The sequence below is a fragment of the Lactuca sativa genome, chromosome 1 (assembly GCF_002870075.4).
Source record: "Lactuca sativa cultivar Salinas chromosome 1, Lsat_Salinas_v11, whole genome shotgun sequence".
In the NCBI taxonomy this organism is placed as follows: Eukaryota; Viridiplantae; Streptophyta; class Magnoliopsida; order Asterales; family Asteraceae; genus Lactuca; species Lactuca sativa.
The window spans coordinates 92,922,079-92,938,658 of record NC_056623.2 but is presented as its reverse complement, the minus strand read 5'-3'; the positions used below and the strand labels follow the sequence as shown (position 1 = coordinate 92,938,658).

The window sequence follows — 16,580 nt, the reverse complement described above, 5'->3', positions numbered from 1 at the left end:
TCATATATTGACTTTAAATATAAAATGTATATATGAGGTGTCTCTTTTTCATAAATATTTGGTAAATTTTACTTTCTATATTTATTTCCATAATATGCATACATGCAACCCTTTTCAAGACAGATACAACACTTTCGGCCGATGGAACATATTCTACATCAATGCTAAGTTGCTAACACAACATATTTTGACAATCTTCTTAATTATTCTTTCAAATAGGATTGAATGGTAATTCTCTCTTCTATTTGACCGACCTATTTAAGATATTATCTCATAAAACACACAGATATTGTTATAAAAACTATTATTTGGGTTTTGATTTGATTATCATTAAGTCAAAAAGATATTAGAGCAAATGCATCAACGCATACAATTTGACATAAACTAGTTTATTAATGCATTTTGCAAAACTATCTATGGAATAATAGGTCATTAAAAACTGGACATGGTGGCCCATTAATTCTATATGGGCTTGATCCAATACACAATCGGAATTCGGAAATCTGGAAAAAGCTATTAGGCAAATTAGAGTAGTAGGGGGAAAAACCGGCAATTGAACGGCGAGAGGATAGTGGCGGAGTAAAAGAGCAGGAAAATGGCGGCGGCGCGGTTAGCGGCGGGGACTGGTTTGGTAAAGCTACCTCCAGTAACGTTTGTGACAGGAAACGCGAAGAAGCTTGAGGAAGTTAAAGTAATTTTAGGGCAATCCATTCCGTTTCAGTCGCTTAAGCTCGACTGTATGTATATTATTCAATTACTCCTCCCTAATAATCTCCGAAGCGCTATTGAATTATCGGGCAGTTTGATTGATCGTTTTGCTAATTAACAGTGCCGGAACTGCAAGGCGATCCTGAGGATATCGCGAAAGAGAAAGCTCGTTTGGCCGCTAACCAGGTACACACTCGTAATTTGTAATCTCCATTGATATTCTTCGAGAGTTGCAGTTTGCTGATTCGGAATGTGTGTATGTGAGTAGGTGAAAGGACCGGTGCTAGTTGAAGACACTTGCCTGTGTTTCAATGCTCTTAAAGGCCTCCCTGGTTAGTATAATAAGATTCTGGATCGAGATGAGAATTACAGTTAATTTGAAGTCATTATGGAATTATCTGTTGATTGATTCTACTGTTTGATTTCATATCTTCAACCATTGTTTTGTTTGCAGGACCTTACATGTAAGTCTCCTTTGCTGCACTTCCTTGTTCATTGCCTAAACTGATAAAAACAATTAACTTTCTCTTACATCAATGGATTTACAGCAAGTGGTTTCTTCAAAAGCTTGGACATGAAGGTACTTAAATCAATTCCTATTCAAAATGTGACCTTGATCTTATCATGTTTGTTAAGCACTTGAAGAATCACTTTTGTAGGTCTAAACAACATGTTGATGGCATATGATGATAAATCAGCGTATGCTCTGTGTATATTTTCTCTTGCTATAGGGCCAGATTTTGAACCCATTACATTTGTGGGAAAGACCATGGTATGCTTTATATATATATATATATATATATATATATATATATATATATATATATATATATATATATATATATATATATATATATATATATATATATATATCATTCTTCTTGTTTGCTTAATTTGTATTACAAAGAATTTAACTCAAAAATGTACAATTTCTCAGGGGAAGATTGTTCCTGCAAGAGGACCAAATGACTTTGGATGGGATCCAGTTTTCCAACCTGATGGCTATGATCAAACGTAATCCAATTTCTATATGATCATATGCATAATTCTTGATTGATAATGACAAAAAAGTAGCAGATTTATTTGATGTTTTTTTGTTGTTGTTATAGTTATGCTGAAATGCCTAAGGAAGAAAAGAACAAGATTTCTCATCGTTCAAGAGCTCTTGCATTGGTGAAATCCCACTTTGCAGAGGCTGGGTATGTTTTTGAATAATTTCACATTCTAATACATTATTTTTGTAGTTTTAAACAATGTATTATGTGGGTGTGGTTTCTACTTTGTATTTTTGGGTTAATAACTCTATATGACTGAAATCTTTTGCCACTTTTGATGATTGATGTAGGATATATTGGTGTAAAATTGTAAATATAACAAACTAAATAAAATGGGTTACAAACCCGGGGTTGCCCCGGATCTTGACCCAAGTACCACCCAATTTTTTTTTGACAATTTTGACTAAGGTTTTAAAATTTTGTTCCAAAGCTTTTTGACAAAGTTGCCAAGTTTTTCAAAACTTTGTTTTAATATGTTTTTATAAAATCAATTATTTTTACAAGTATATTTCTTTAAAATTTTCCTTTACATGTTCTTTTTCCATTTTTTTTTTTCACAATAAAATCCTCTTTCCCTAACTTTTTCTTACAATGTTGCTCCAATTTTTGTTACAAATTTGTTTTTGTATGTCTTTTCAAAATTAGGTTTACCCTTTCACAAAATAATGTGATTTTTTACATATTCTTTTGCAATTTTTTACATAATTTTTAACATTTTTTGATGATAAACCCCTTTTTTAAAAACATTAGACAAATTTTAACAAGTGCATTTATATATTTTTTTTCTAACAAACCATGGATAAACACTTTTATGTGATTAAATTTAACAGTTTTGTAAATAATTTTTTGTTGTCGTGCATACATACGGTCTCCGATGCATTGCACCAAGTGTAATCCCTAGTTATGTAGATATGTAATATACTAAATATCATTTATTAGTATATTAAAATAGTTTCTAACTTATTTAATTAAAATGTATATAAATAAATAAAAAGTCTATAAGGACTATATTGAAAAAAATTTAGAAAATTTAGTTTAGAAAGTTTAGATTATGCGATGCAAGATGAGTTATTCATTAAAGTGATAATATTAGGGTTCGTTTTATCATCACATAATCAAAGAAATCTGAAAACAACCATTTAAATATTGAATTTGTGAACCAAAGGGATTGTAGCATAGCTGAAGTTTGATGAAATTTGTAGCTTAGAAATAAAGTAAAAATATTCCAATTCTGCAAACTTGCTTTTGTCTAACATCATACCTTGTGAATTTTATTATCTTGCACTGGAATCCGATATTCTTTCCGTGAAAATGATTAAAATGTAGTTTTACAGAATATAATGAAATGCGAAAATAGTTTTAAGATAGACATTTCTGTAAAATGTCTTTAAAATTTAAGTTAAACTAAATGCAACACAAATGTTAAATAGGTATCATTCTTATGTTGGACGGCATGGGTTCGATTCCCCATGACGCTCTGTTTTTCTTTTATATTTAGAGCAACAAAAAATCTGTAGAAAAAAGGTTTGTAGACATATAAACATAGAACCTAACGAGAGTCAAACACTCAAACATCATAATCACTTTGGCTAAAAGTTACTATTTCTAACGAAAATCTGCAGAAAAAAGATTTAGGGGTCGTTTGATAGTTGCTGACTAAGAAAGTGCTGATTGAGAAAGGTCTGTCTGAGTAATAAGTTCTGACTGAGTAAGAAACTATGCTGTTTGATTATACATCTGAGTGAATGTGCTGACTGATACAAAATGACCATTTTACCCTCATGCTCTTTATAATAATAATAATAATAATAATAATAATAATAATAATAATAAAAGTAATAATAATAATAATAATAATAATAAAAGCAATAATAATAATAATAATAATAATAATAATAATAAAAGTAATAATAAAAAATAATAATAATAAAAGCAATAATAATAATAATAATAATAATAATAATAATAATAATAATGTATACAAAAAACTTCCAGCATAATAGACATTAAATATACTATTTTAGAGATTAAAACACAAAAAAACCCTTTAGCTTGCTGGTAAACATCATTCTATGTATAGAGGAGACCCAAGTTCAATTCTCGTAACCTCCAATTACACTTGTTTTTATCCAAGGCCAAGGGTATTATTGTAAACTCTTGCTTTCTTTCTCAGTCAGCCTCCTGCCAACTCCTTTCTCAGTCAGACATTTCTTACCGAGTCAGATGGCCAGAATTGGATTATCAAACACATTTTGCTGACCGAGTCAGCAAAAAACGTCTGACTTGACTCGGTCAGACGCATATCAAACGGGGCCTTAGACATATTAAACATAGAACCTAACGAGTCAAACATCTTAATCACTTTGACTGAAAGTTATATTTGCAAGAAATGCGTATCTTAGATAAGCGATCCAAGATATTATTTTTCACAAAAAAGAAAGAAAAGGAAATCTGAAAAGCCATTGAAAACCAACACGCAAAATTCGTGAGTTTTCGCATCGCAAACTAAATTTAGAAAAATGCAAAAAATATTTTGGTAAGAGATAAGATTGGAGAGTGGAGCATTGAAAAAGTAACGTCGCAAAGTCCATTGGATTTTTAATGAAAAAAAGTAGTTATTTTATGATATTTCTAAAAGATGAGTTATGAAATAATATGAAAAACCTACATATGATGTTCCAAATTCTAATCACCAACTAAGGTCGTAGGGTGCCATGTATTTTTTACCGCCAATATGCTGATTTTACTGTGGTTGAACACCACTCCCCCAATGATATTTTTACTGACAGTATATTACTGCCCGTAAATTTCTACGGATGAAAAAAAATGGTCTCTCTCTCAACACCACCTCTTATTTTTTTTTTAAAGTAAAAAATACAAATATATTACTATCAGTCTAGGTGACAAATATTGTCACCGCTAGACACCCTCTAGCCTAATGACCTAAAATCCAGAATATCATTAATATTATTTATTTTGTCAATGTTCCATATTTTGATTGCAAGTAGATTAAGACTATACGGTGTGGGAGGCTTTTACCAATGATAAAACCTATACGGCACTTTTACCGATGGTGAACACCACATCCAAACCTTTTTTTTGCCAATGATAAATCTTAGAGTTATTGTCATTGTAGCCCAACAAAGTTTAGTATATTTGTTTATAAGGTCATTTGTGACTTTTTTTGCCTTTTAAAGATACGAGCTTGTGTTTTACCGTTTTAAAAGATGTCTTTACCCATTTTAAGAGGTAACCATGCCTTGCCATCTGCCAACTAAGCTGGTGAGTCAACTAAGCTGCCTTGTCATCATTACATTACTTTGACTTTGAATACTCGTTAGTCAAAGTTTCGATGAGAATTCAAAACCGAACACATAAGTTCACCCGTTCTTACTCTATCCATCGATTTTCTCCTTTATCATTCTCACCACTTCCCGATTAAAACATGTCTCATAGTTTCCATCATCTAGAAGTTATGCTTTTTATTTTGATCTCAATTTCTGTGTTTACAGTTTCCTCCCGCGCTATTGCCACCATCCCAAAAGACCACGCTACAATCAGAGGCGATGCTGTAATCGGAGGCGATTAAGCAAATGATCGTTGATGGAGGGTTCTCCAGTCAGATCGAATTGTATTTCCCTACCGGTGAGATCATGGCTAAGGTCTTAGAAACAAATACGTGTATTACGACAATGCCGGAAATAATATCACCGCCGTGGAGGAGATGAGAGCGTTTGATACAGAGTTCATGAATGTTCTTACAATCCACAATTTCCATAAACCCCCAAAATACCCATCATCCATCCATCCATGCAGCCTCTACCCAGATAAAATTTGTAGTTTTTGTTTTCGTTGTCCAAAACGCAAAGTGAAAGAGATGAAATCGTTGTTTGGGAGTGCTTAACTCAAAATGAACATGCCATATAGCAATGTTTGCTTGTATGTATCTGTCTAAAAGCTCTAACTTTTAAGTTGATCTTTATCAACTTCAGCTATCTAATTGCAACAATGTGACTACAAGTGGTATGGCATTTCTAAATTTTTGGTGGTGGAATTTTGGTGGGGAGAGGGCAGTGTTGTCATTGTAAAAGGAGATTGAGTATGAGTTTGCAGTTAGATTTTTCCCATGTCTATTTTCTTCCAGTTCTTTTTTTCTTCCCCTGTTTCCTTTATGCTCTGTTTTTTCTGCATAGTTTTCTTTCTATGTTTTTCCTGCACCTGCACTTAAGTGACCAAAGGCTATTGAAGGTTGAAACTAACAGTGTTCAACGTCTTCCCCTACAAATCAAAAAAAAATATGGAAATCAAAGTCAAGTAGATCTAATCATATCTGATCGAGGCGAGTACTGTTCATCGTCTTCTACATAACGATTTCAATTGATTCAGATTTAACAATGTGTGTATGTGTGTGTGTGAAAGTGTATGTTTATCGTGGTGTGTCGTTGGTTCAATGTCCCATGTGATGTCCACTACTTGGTGCTTGCCAAACCAAAGATACTCATCATCTTTCCTGCCACCATCACACCGGAAAATCCAGTCACCACCACCACACCCTTCTCTTTGTTTACACCCACCGCCACATTAGAAAATATCACCTACACTTCCCCGGATTCTGGTTTTGGAATTACAATGTAAGAGAATTACATGGCGTTAATGATGAAGAAGAAGCTCCATTGTTACTATACGTAAGCCCTTTAAGGAAAAGCTCAATTGGTAACTGATGATTAGGTGGCATATGCAAGATGATGATCAGGATAGGGGTCACCGGGTGACCCCTTCAAATTTTACATAATGACCTTTTAAAACATAAAAATACAAGTTCGTACCCTTGAAAGACAAAAAAAATCATGATGACCATTTAAACCAATATACTAAATATTGTTTGACTACAGTGACAATAACCCTAAATCTTATAGGTGAACTTCTACCGATAACAAATCTCAATTGTAAACATTTTCTTATTTCTTGCTTGGTCATTGCAAATTTTTTTTTCTTTTTTCTTTTTAACATAAATACTGCTATATATATCATTAGTAAAAAAAACCACCACACTCCATTCATACACAAAGTGTGACAAAATTTGTAAAAACTTTTGTGATGCTTATATGACATCCTTTTACCATTGGCAAAAAACTATCACACCTTTTAGGTTGGAAGGAATGATGTCATATTTGTCACGGTTTACGTAGGCAACACGTCAGATTTGTCACTCTTTCAAAAAAATTCCATTAAATGACACGTGTTGCCACATTTACCAGTATTGTTCTTTTTAAATTAAATAATTTTAAAAAATTAACATTTCGAACGTACTATTTTTTAAAAAAACTAAAATTTTATTAACTTCAAAAAAAATCACACACTTACACTTAAAAAAACAAACACATCTGAAATTAAAACAATACACACTTAAACTTCAAAAACATAACACACTTGAAATTAAACTAATACACATCTAAACTTAAAAAACATAACACACAAGAAAAAAAAACTAAAATTAAAAGACAACGAGTTTAAATTTGATCAAATTTTGGGGATTGTCTTACAATTTGCCAAAACTCAACAAATCGGAAATCTTTGTTAGTTTGAACACAGTAAACCTCAAGAACATTCTCTAGTAAAGTATTTTCATTTTCACCATTTTCAGCTTCATGCATCACCCTACGAAACACACTGTTAAAGTGAGTTGTAGGTGTGTGCGTGCCTCCATTTGGAGTAGATTTCTTCTTTACCTTGAGGGACAAGGGCTTTGTGGTTGTATTTTTCGGTGACTTCCTCCGAAAGGTTGTCGGATGGAGGTTAATGCGGATTGGGTCTTTTGTAACATCAACCCATGAACGAGCCAACAACATCTCTTCTTCAGGAGACCAAAAATGAACCACACGAGCTATTAGCGGTGAGGTCTTGAAGAAGATGAAAAATAAGAAAGTTATGAGAATTGAATTAAGAATATTTGAATGTGATGAAGAATGGACAAGGATGCTGGTATTTATAGTTGAAGATTGAGGGTTTAAAATTTAAAATTTTGAAGAAAAAAAAACAATTATATTTTTGAAATTGATTGTTTTTTGAAAAAAAAAATGACTTTGAGTTAATGGATAAAAAAACATTTTCTCTCTCATTGGTAAAACATTACCGTGGTTGCCGAGCCAAGCTCGACATGCTGAGGCCCAGGCCCGGTGTTCGCCGAGAATGCCAAATTTGATGTTGAATCCACTCCAATGAGCCTTTGGCTAATAAGTAGACTTAGTAAATATGTCATGTCGTGTCATCTTAGGTTGAGTCGAAACATTAAATTGATTAAGAGAGCTTGACCATACTCCACCCCGTTTAATTATCGCGTCGTCTCGTATCAACCTGTTTATTTTCATGTTAGGTTTCCGTGTTAGAGTTCAAACCTTGTAAATGTGTTGTGTCAGGCCGGGTTGAAAGATTAGGATTTTTGACTTTATTTTCCACTAAAGTTTCAAAATTGTTACCACTTAGCCACTAAAGTTCCATCTCGTTAATAAAGTCTTTAAACTTCCAATTTTATCACCATTTAGTCATTGATACATGTTATATCAAGTTCAACATGGTTACCAACCTACATGTTATGCAACATAAGCACCTTGCTTAGGTCCTTATTTTCTGTTTTTAATGCTAATGTCTTGATGAGTGTTCAGAAAAAAAGTAATCAATTTTTTATCACCTATGTCCACATGGCGTTGACATGGCATTCATGAGGAATTTACAAAAAACCTTTTTAAAATTAAATCCACTCTAAGTATCAATCCTAACTTTCATCAAGATCATCTTGCATTAAACTCGAACTTCCATCCACAATATTTTTGTCATTGGTTAACAACCACGATCACGGGCTACACTCAGCCTCCACGTCCACAACTACTACCATCATAGGGTTTTGGGTTCCCTTCCTCCACCGAAGTGACGACTTTGGTACTAGGATGATGCCATACCAGCATAACTGCACCAACAAAACCATTGTCCTTGTGTTCCTCATCATAAAGTCTCCTACCTAATTCAGATCTGTGAGTTGGGTTGAAGTCTTAAACGAATAAGAGCTTAATGAGGGAAGTTGGCCAACTGGGGAGTACGTTGGGCGTACAAGTTGGTACGCTGAGCGTACAAGGCCCAGAGCGAGTACGCCCTGCGTACTCAGCAGTGGGCTTTAAATTTTTGGGCTTTTTGGTATTGGGCCTATGTTGGACCTTAGGAGTCGAGGGCTTTGTTGGGCCATAAGAATTCTATTTTTGGGCTGATGCTATTTTATTGGACTCTTTTGGTTGAAGGCCCATGAAGGGATTTGGGCCCAATTTGGACTCTAAATTGGGCCATATTTGGGTTTTGGGTGATTATTTTGGAATTTGGGCCTTTTGGACAGTTGGTTTGGGCCTTGGCCTTGGGCCAAGTTAGGTAAAGGTTAAAAAGGTCATTTATCCTAGTTTGGACTCTTAGGGTGCTTTTGGTACAGAGAAATAGAATTGCAAAAGAGAATGGAAATGCAAAGAAAAAGAATTAAGTTGGAGAATGAGAATTGATTCCACTGTTTGGTATAAGTGAGAATCCACTAGTGAAATGTTTTTAAGAATCATTTCTCTTATTTGGCTGTGCTAAGTAGCGAAATGGAAATGAGTTTCTTTTACCCTGTTCATTCTTTTTCAAACAACAGGTTTTTTTCATATATATAAATAAAAATGAATTATGATATATATCTTAATTTGTCAAAATATTCATCTTTTATGTTTATATTTTTCATTTTAATATTACCTATTACAATGTTGTATTTTATAAATCAAAAGCAAATTAACATAATAAGAAAATTTTAAAAGTGCATGGCTATAAATGGATAGATTTTTCAAGCATTAATAAAAAAAAAATAGAAGTACAGGTAGTAATAAAAAAGCAAAATGTTATCCTTTATTACTTTATAGCTTCACTCTGGTCAACCTCCATTGTTGTCTCTGGTAAGCAGATTTGTCAATTCTATTTTCTCATTTCTCTTCTTTTCTGTTTTCTTTATACTTTCTTATTTTGTTGGATACTTGTCTTCATCACTTCAGTTACATTTTCTACAATGGCTTGATCTTTGTTCATGATGCTTTCTAAAGCATCGTCTTTTTCGGTTGTATTTTTAGTTGTTTCTAATATTGTAAAAGACAGAATTAATACATAATCAAAAAATGGTGAAAATATATACATACTTTAGTTGTGTAGTATTGGATTTTAAATGGTGAAAATACATACTTTTCTTTAGTTGCTTTATTTCTTTCTTTTTCCCATTTTTTAATTCTTTGTTTCCATGTCGTTTACTTTTAGCTATTTTCTGAAGGACTACTTTCAGAAAACAACAACATAGGTACTTGCTGAAAATAAAAAAAATTATCATCTTCTTAAAAAGAAATCTGTCAAACCATGAGCACATAAAACAAAATTCACAAAAACAAATGAATTACAACTAAACAAGAGCAATTAAGGCCTGTTTTCAGAAAGCATCAACATAGGTACTTGCAGAAAATCAAAAAAATTATCATCTTCTTCAACAGAAATCAGTCAAACCATAAGCACATAAAACAAACTAGAATTCACAAAAACAAATGAATTACAACTAAACAGGAGCAATTAAATCGATGATATGGATTGTACTTTACCTTAATCGGAGAATCGTGGGTTGCCAAGATCGACCAATAGAAGAATCGTGCTATACAAACGAACACAAAAGGCATGACTAAGAACTAGACCAACATCCTGTCCAAACTCGAAGGCAAAATTGAACATGGAAGGCGGAATCGAACGCATAAGGAAAAAAATGAGTGTAGGGCTCCAGTAGCCACGTTTGATTGAAAAATCTTGATCAATTGCAGGTAGTGGGGTTCAAATGGGGGGGGGGGGGAATTTGATTTCTCCGCTTTTTTTCTTTTGATTCTCGATCATGACTTCTTCTTTTGTTTCTCTCTTTTTTCTTTTAAAAATAGAGAATGAATTTGATGGAAAATGAATTGATTTATTTCTCAATTCCTTAAATTTTTGTATTAAGCAAATAAGAGAAAAGGAATCAATTCCTTTTCCCTGTAGTTATTTCCCTATATCAAACACCCCCTTAGTGTGAGTCGGGATCCAATTATTAATTGAATGTTATTTTGTGATTGATAGCGCGGGGATTTTAGTAGGCCAACAGCCATAGATTTATCTGTGAGATTCAGTAGTCTGAAGTGAGTCTTTCTGACTGTGTTTAGCGAGTCGAAGACACCAATACTGACCTATGGTTTATTATGTTAGGGTGCTAGATGTCTGCGTGACTCTTGCATGTGCATGTATGCTTAGTGGGCGGGGCCCAATGGGTAATCTGTATGCCATTACTTGTTATACTTGTATATTTGTAGGTTGGGCGGGGCCTGTTGTGAGAGTTAGGGTGAGGCGCGTTATACTCAGTGGGCAGGGCCCGTTATGCTAGTTTAGGCGAGGCCCTATACTTAGTGGACGGGTCCCATTATATGTTTGATATGTGTGGTATGTGGTATTTGGGGGAAACCCGCTCAACTTCGTGCTTACAGTTTTCGGTTTATATTTCAGGTACTTTTGGTGCAAAAGGGAAGAGCTCGGGATGATTGCAGTGCACACACAATATAGTTCCGCATTTTCATGATAACTCTGATAATTTGTGATGTTTTGATACATTTGATCCTTTTGAGATTTATGATGAGTTTTTGGGCTAATGTTTTATTTAACTGGAAAATGAAATTTTTGGGTCTTATTTTTGGAACGTCAGAATTGTAAATGTTTAATGCTTACAAAAGGAAATCAAAAGTGTTTGCAATGATTAGTAGCTTTCAAGAATTCCCAAAAATATCCCAAAATCGCCAGAGAAAGCTCCCCAAAACCGTCTGTCTATGAAAAATGTCGATCTCCTCCAATTTAGCACAACAATTAACTGTTCATGTGCATTCCATGAGACCATCTGTTTTTAGCGTGGCCATGCCTTTTTCCCATGTGTTTTTGGCATGGCCATGTGTTTTTAGTATGGCCCAAACTTTTTGCTAAAAGTCCAATAAGTCTTCACTGTTGGCTCCTTCTTCAATCTAGCTTCACCATGAGTCATGTTGCTCAAATATAAGATGAGAAAGGACAAACACGACCCGTGTCGGTGTGACACAAATCGTGTTTCAAGCGTAGTTATTTACTATGATGATAATGCAACAAGGACTCAAGTTATGTCTTCATGTTTTCTTCCATGGCATGACCGGACCGTCTTCTCTTCATGCTTCAAAGCTCCATGCTCCATGCTCCATGCTCCAAGCTCCATAATGCTTACAAAATAAATCAAAAACAGTGAAGTACCAGACATTCTTAATAAAATATGCATTTGACCAAATAATGAACTAAATGCAAGAATTATGAAATAGAATGCTATGATAGGAGGAAAATAAACATGCAAAATAGGTGCATAAAATGCACCTATCAAACCTCCCCAAGCTTAGACCTTTTTTGTCCTCAAGAAAGAACAAAATGAAGAATCACTCTACAGAAGACAATAAGGGACTAAAAAAAACTAAGATGAAAAGAACAAAGGAAATGAAAAGGACCTAAAGGGAATTAAGAATGAATGCATGAAACAAAAGAAAAACTAATGAAAATAACTGTAACATCCCCCTCTGGCACGTATCACAATATTGTCTGCTTTGGGCCACTCGGCATGAGGACTTCCCAGGGGGTCACCCATCCTGGTACTACTCCCGCTCGAGCACGCTTAACTGCAGAGTTCTTATGGGATCTGCTGCCCTCACGGCTTTAAAACGCGTTGTGACATGGAAGGTATCCACACCCCTTTATAAGGAAATGTTTCGTTCTCCTTCCAAGCCGATGTGGGATCAGATCTAACCCACTTTCACCCCCCATTATAGGGGACGTCGAACCCTATAATGGGGGGTGAAAGTGGGTTAGATCTGATCCCACATCGGCTTGGAAGGAGAACTAAGCACTCCTTATAAGGGGTGTGGATACCTTCCTTGTAACAACGCGTTTTAAAGCCGTGAGGGCAACAGATCCCATAAGAACTCTGCAGTTAAGCATGCTCGGGCGGGAGTAGTACCAGGATGGGTGACCCCCTGGGAAGTCCTCGTGCCGAGTGGCCCAAAGCGGACAATATTGTGATACGTGCCAGAGGGGGATGTTACAAATGGTATCAGAGCCAGGGCACGGGTCGATGTGTTCGATGGGGACGTCGAACCCTATAATGGGGGGTGAAAGTGGGTTAGATTTTATCCCACATCGGCTTGGAAGGAGAACGAAACATTTCCTTATAAAGGGGTGTGGATACCTTCCATGTCACAACGCGTTTTAAAGCTGTGAGGGCAGCAGATCCCATAAGAACTCTGCAGTTAAGCGTGCTCGGGCGGTGGGGGGTGAAAGTGGGTTAGATCTGATCCCACATCGGCTTGGAAGAAGAACGAAACATTTCCTTATAAAGGGGTGTGGATACCTTCCATGTCACAACGCGTTTTAAAGCTGTGAGGGCAACAGATTCCATAAGAACTCTAATGTTAAGCTTGCTCGAGCGGGAGTAGTACCAGGATGGGTGACCCCTTGGGAAGTCCTCGTGCCGAGTGGCCCAAAGCAGACAATATTGTGATACGTGCCAGAGGGGGATGTTACAATAACATATGTACAAAAAGATTAACAAAGCTTCAAAGATTTTTTTCAAACATCAATGCAATAAACAAAATAAAACGAACATTATTCAATCCAATTAACCTCATTGTGTCATACAGTCGAAGGTGTACCTGTCATGCCTTGAGATAACTCGGCATTAACCCCACAAAGATATATAACATTTAAAACAAGATTTTTAGCCACTCCCTAACACAACTCAACAAAATAAAAAATTACAACACTTGTTCACTTTTACCGGTATTGGGTTAGCACATTGAACAAATTATGGTCTTACTCTCGTGAAAACATGTGACGAAAAACATGCTCAATCATCTTCATTTTACAAAGCATGACAATGAACGACTCCAACTATTTGTTGACTAAAAACAATCTTTTTCTAAAAGATATTTTCTAAAAATTCCCTAATATTTACCCAGATTGGTTACATGTTTCAAACCACTTACACCAGTCAAAGTAGTTCACAGTCAGTCCCGATGTCTTAAGTTCAAGTTCAAGGCCAAGGGGATCTTTTGACAGTCAAGCAGTTTTCCTAGTTGTATTTATTCATGCAACTTTTTTTTACTCTTTTTTTTTTCTCTTTTTTCTTAACTCGTTTATATTTTGTCCCTGCACAACTCCTTTGAAGTTCTATTCGCAAGTGCGCACTTTCAAAGTATCTGAAAATGGACTCATGCTTAAATGTCGCTTGACGCTACATACCAAGATGGTGTTCACAAGGAGGGCGCTACTATGGCATAAACAAAGTAGTACAGTGGCAAGGGAAGAGTACACATCTACATGTTTAAGTTATTTGCTTGGCCTAATTCTTTATATTTTTGTCCTTGACTTTTTCTATTGTTGGGTCATCTCACGGTCTATTACTGTGAGAGACTTTTAATACATTTTTCGGGGGACTGATGTAAACACGCAAAGACCTGTAAGTATAGTCAGAAACAATGTCCCCAAGCAGGATACTTAGAAGGGAATAGGTAGAAATGAGTTTTTAGAGCGTTGGAAGATTCGAGTCACTGAAATTCTATATTCATTTTATGATTCTTTTGAATTTGGATTTTAGGTATGATTGAGCACCTACTACTCATAAGACCGGTTGTGTCTTCCAAAGGCTAACATATACATGTTGTTATGCTTCGATGTTGATAACCTTATCATTTTTTGTTTTGCACGAGTATCTTTAGGAGACGTGTTCATGTGAGATTAGATTGTTTCAAGATTTTTTTATTGAAAAACAAAAAAGTTCTAATCTCAAGCTACGACTCATGTACCACTTCAACTGATTCAAGAAGATTAGGTTCCTTTTGATTGATTTTTTAAATGCAGAAAGATAAAAATGCAAAAACAGAAAATCTTTTGGAATTTTATAAATGCAAACTATGAAATAGTTGAAAACAAAATCTTTTTTTAATACTTTGAAATGAATGCATGAAAAAAGAAAATAAGCAAGGTAAAATCTTTTTGGACTTTTTTTTGAAATGTTTTTTGATGAAATGCATGTGGAAACTAGAGCCTATTGTACAAAGACCCCTCCCCAAGCTTAATATTAAGCATCGTCCTCAATGCTCAGAGAGGGTAGGGAAACCTACTAACCGCAGGGGGTCCAACGCTGCAGGAACTACATAATCTCATTATGGTTATTTTGTATCCTTTGTGTCAATTGCTGAACGAAGGTGTTGGTTGCAGACAAGAGTTTGAGATATCTCATGGATCAACCAAATTTGAACATGAGACAACATATGTGGCTTGACGTAGTCAAGGATTATGACTGCGAGATTCTGTACCACCCGAGGAAAGCGAATATGGTCGCGGATGCCATGAGCCGCAAGTTGGCTAGTTCTTCTGTTAAGAGCCTATGTATGAGGATTTTGATTGATTTGCCATTATTGAGGTTAATTAGGGAGGCTCGGGTTGAGGGAGTCAAGAAAGAGAATTGGAATCAGGAACGAATCATGGGCGATATTGATAGGTTTTCTACCAACAACCGTGGATTGTTGACCCGGTGTAGTCGGGTTTAGGTACCAGATTCTAGTGGGTTCAGGCAGATTGTACTTAAGGAGGCGCACAAGTCTAGATTTTCGATACACCTTGGAGCCACCAAGATGTATCGGTATTTGAGACTTAGTTACTAGTGACCGTGCATGAAGGGGGAGATAGTCTGGTATGTTGAGGGTGCTTGACCTGTCGGATGGTCAAGGCCGAGCACCAGAGGCTGCATGGGAAGCTTCAGCCTTTGGAGGTCCCCATGTGGAAATAAGAGTAGATCACCATGGGTTTCATCATAAAGTTACCTCGGACGGCTAAGGGGTTTGATGCAATTTGGGTGATAGTGGACCGTCTGACCAAGAGTGCCCACTTATTAGCTATTCGAAAGAGCTCCTCTACCGAGAAATTGGCCGATGTTTATGTGCGCGAGATTGTCGCTCGGCATGATATTCCAGTTTCCATTGTGTCCAATCGATATGTTTGGTTCACTTCTCGGTTTTTGGAAGAGGTTCCATGAGGAAATCAGTACGAAGTTGCACTTTAGCACTTCTTATATTTGCATCCTGATGGCCCGAGCAAGAGGACCATTCAGACGCTCGAGGATATGTTACGAGCCTGTGTGATCAATTTTGATGGGATTTGGGACTCCTACCTTCCCCTAGCTGAGTTTTCATACAACAACAACTATCACTCCAGTATCGGTGCACCGTCGTTTGAGCTTCACTATGGGAGGAAGTGTCATACCCAAATCTTTTGGAGAAGGTCGGTCACAAGGTCATGGGAAAGACCGAGGTGGTTCTTCATATGACCGATTTTATTCAGCAGATTAGGCGGAGGTTGCAGACAACTAAGAGTCAACAAAAAAGTTATGCTGAAAGGCGTCAATCGGAGTGGGAGTTCTAGTTCAGCTACATGGTTCTACTGAAGGTATCACCCTGGAAGAGTGTAATACACTCTAGGAAGAGGGGTAAGTTGGGGCACCGGTATATTGGACCATTTCGAGTGATTGCCACGGTTGGCCGGGTGCTTATCGGTTGGATTTTCCTTCGGAGCTCATACAGATTTACAACACCTTCCATGTTTCTCAGCTTTGGGAGTGTATTGTTGATGATTCAACGGTTGTTCCTATGTATGATATTCAGGTTGGTTCTTGCATGAATGATGTTGAGAGAC

The 16,580-nt window shown here is 35.9% G+C and overlaps 1 protein-coding gene and 1 pseudogene across 1 annotated transcript; both read left to right on the top strand.

Moving 5' to 3' along the window:
* Positions 1-517: 517 nt before the first annotated feature.
* On the top strand, positions 518-2,034 carry LOC111915918 (inosine triphosphate pyrophosphatase). The gene is made up of 8 exons (XM_023911561.3): positions 518-737; positions 830-894; positions 977-1,040; positions 1,163-1,172; positions 1,257-1,288; positions 1,368-1,480; positions 1,646-1,722; positions 1,818-2,034. Exons 1-8 carry the CDS (start codon positions 596-598, stop codon positions 1,921-1,923), a joined length of 609 nt encoding a protein of 202 aa, XP_023767329.1. The 5' UTR covers positions 518-595; the 3' UTR covers positions 1,924-2,034.
* A 10,738-nt stretch (positions 2,035-12,772) lies between these two features.
* LOC128131207 (5S ribosomal RNA) lies at positions 12,773-12,890 on the top strand (annotated as a pseudogene).
* The last annotated feature ends 3,690 nt before the right edge of the window (positions 12,891-16,580 follow it).

What these genes read in the sequence shown, in the direction of transcription:
- LOC111915918 (XM_023911561.3), top strand. Translation starts at nt 596, where the DNA reads ATGGCGGCGGCGCGGTTAGCGGCGGGGACTGGTTTGGTAAAGCTACCT. An exon ending in TCAAAAGCTTGGACATGAAG is followed by an intron (nt 1,289 to 1,367) that starts GTACTTAAATCA and finishes TCACTTTTGTAG; the next exon opens with GTCTAAACAACATGTTGATG. An exon ending in CCTGATGGCTATGATCAAAC is followed by an intron (nt 1,723 to 1,817) that starts GTAATCCAATTT and finishes TTGTTGTTATAG; the next exon opens with TTATGCTGAAATGCCTAAGG.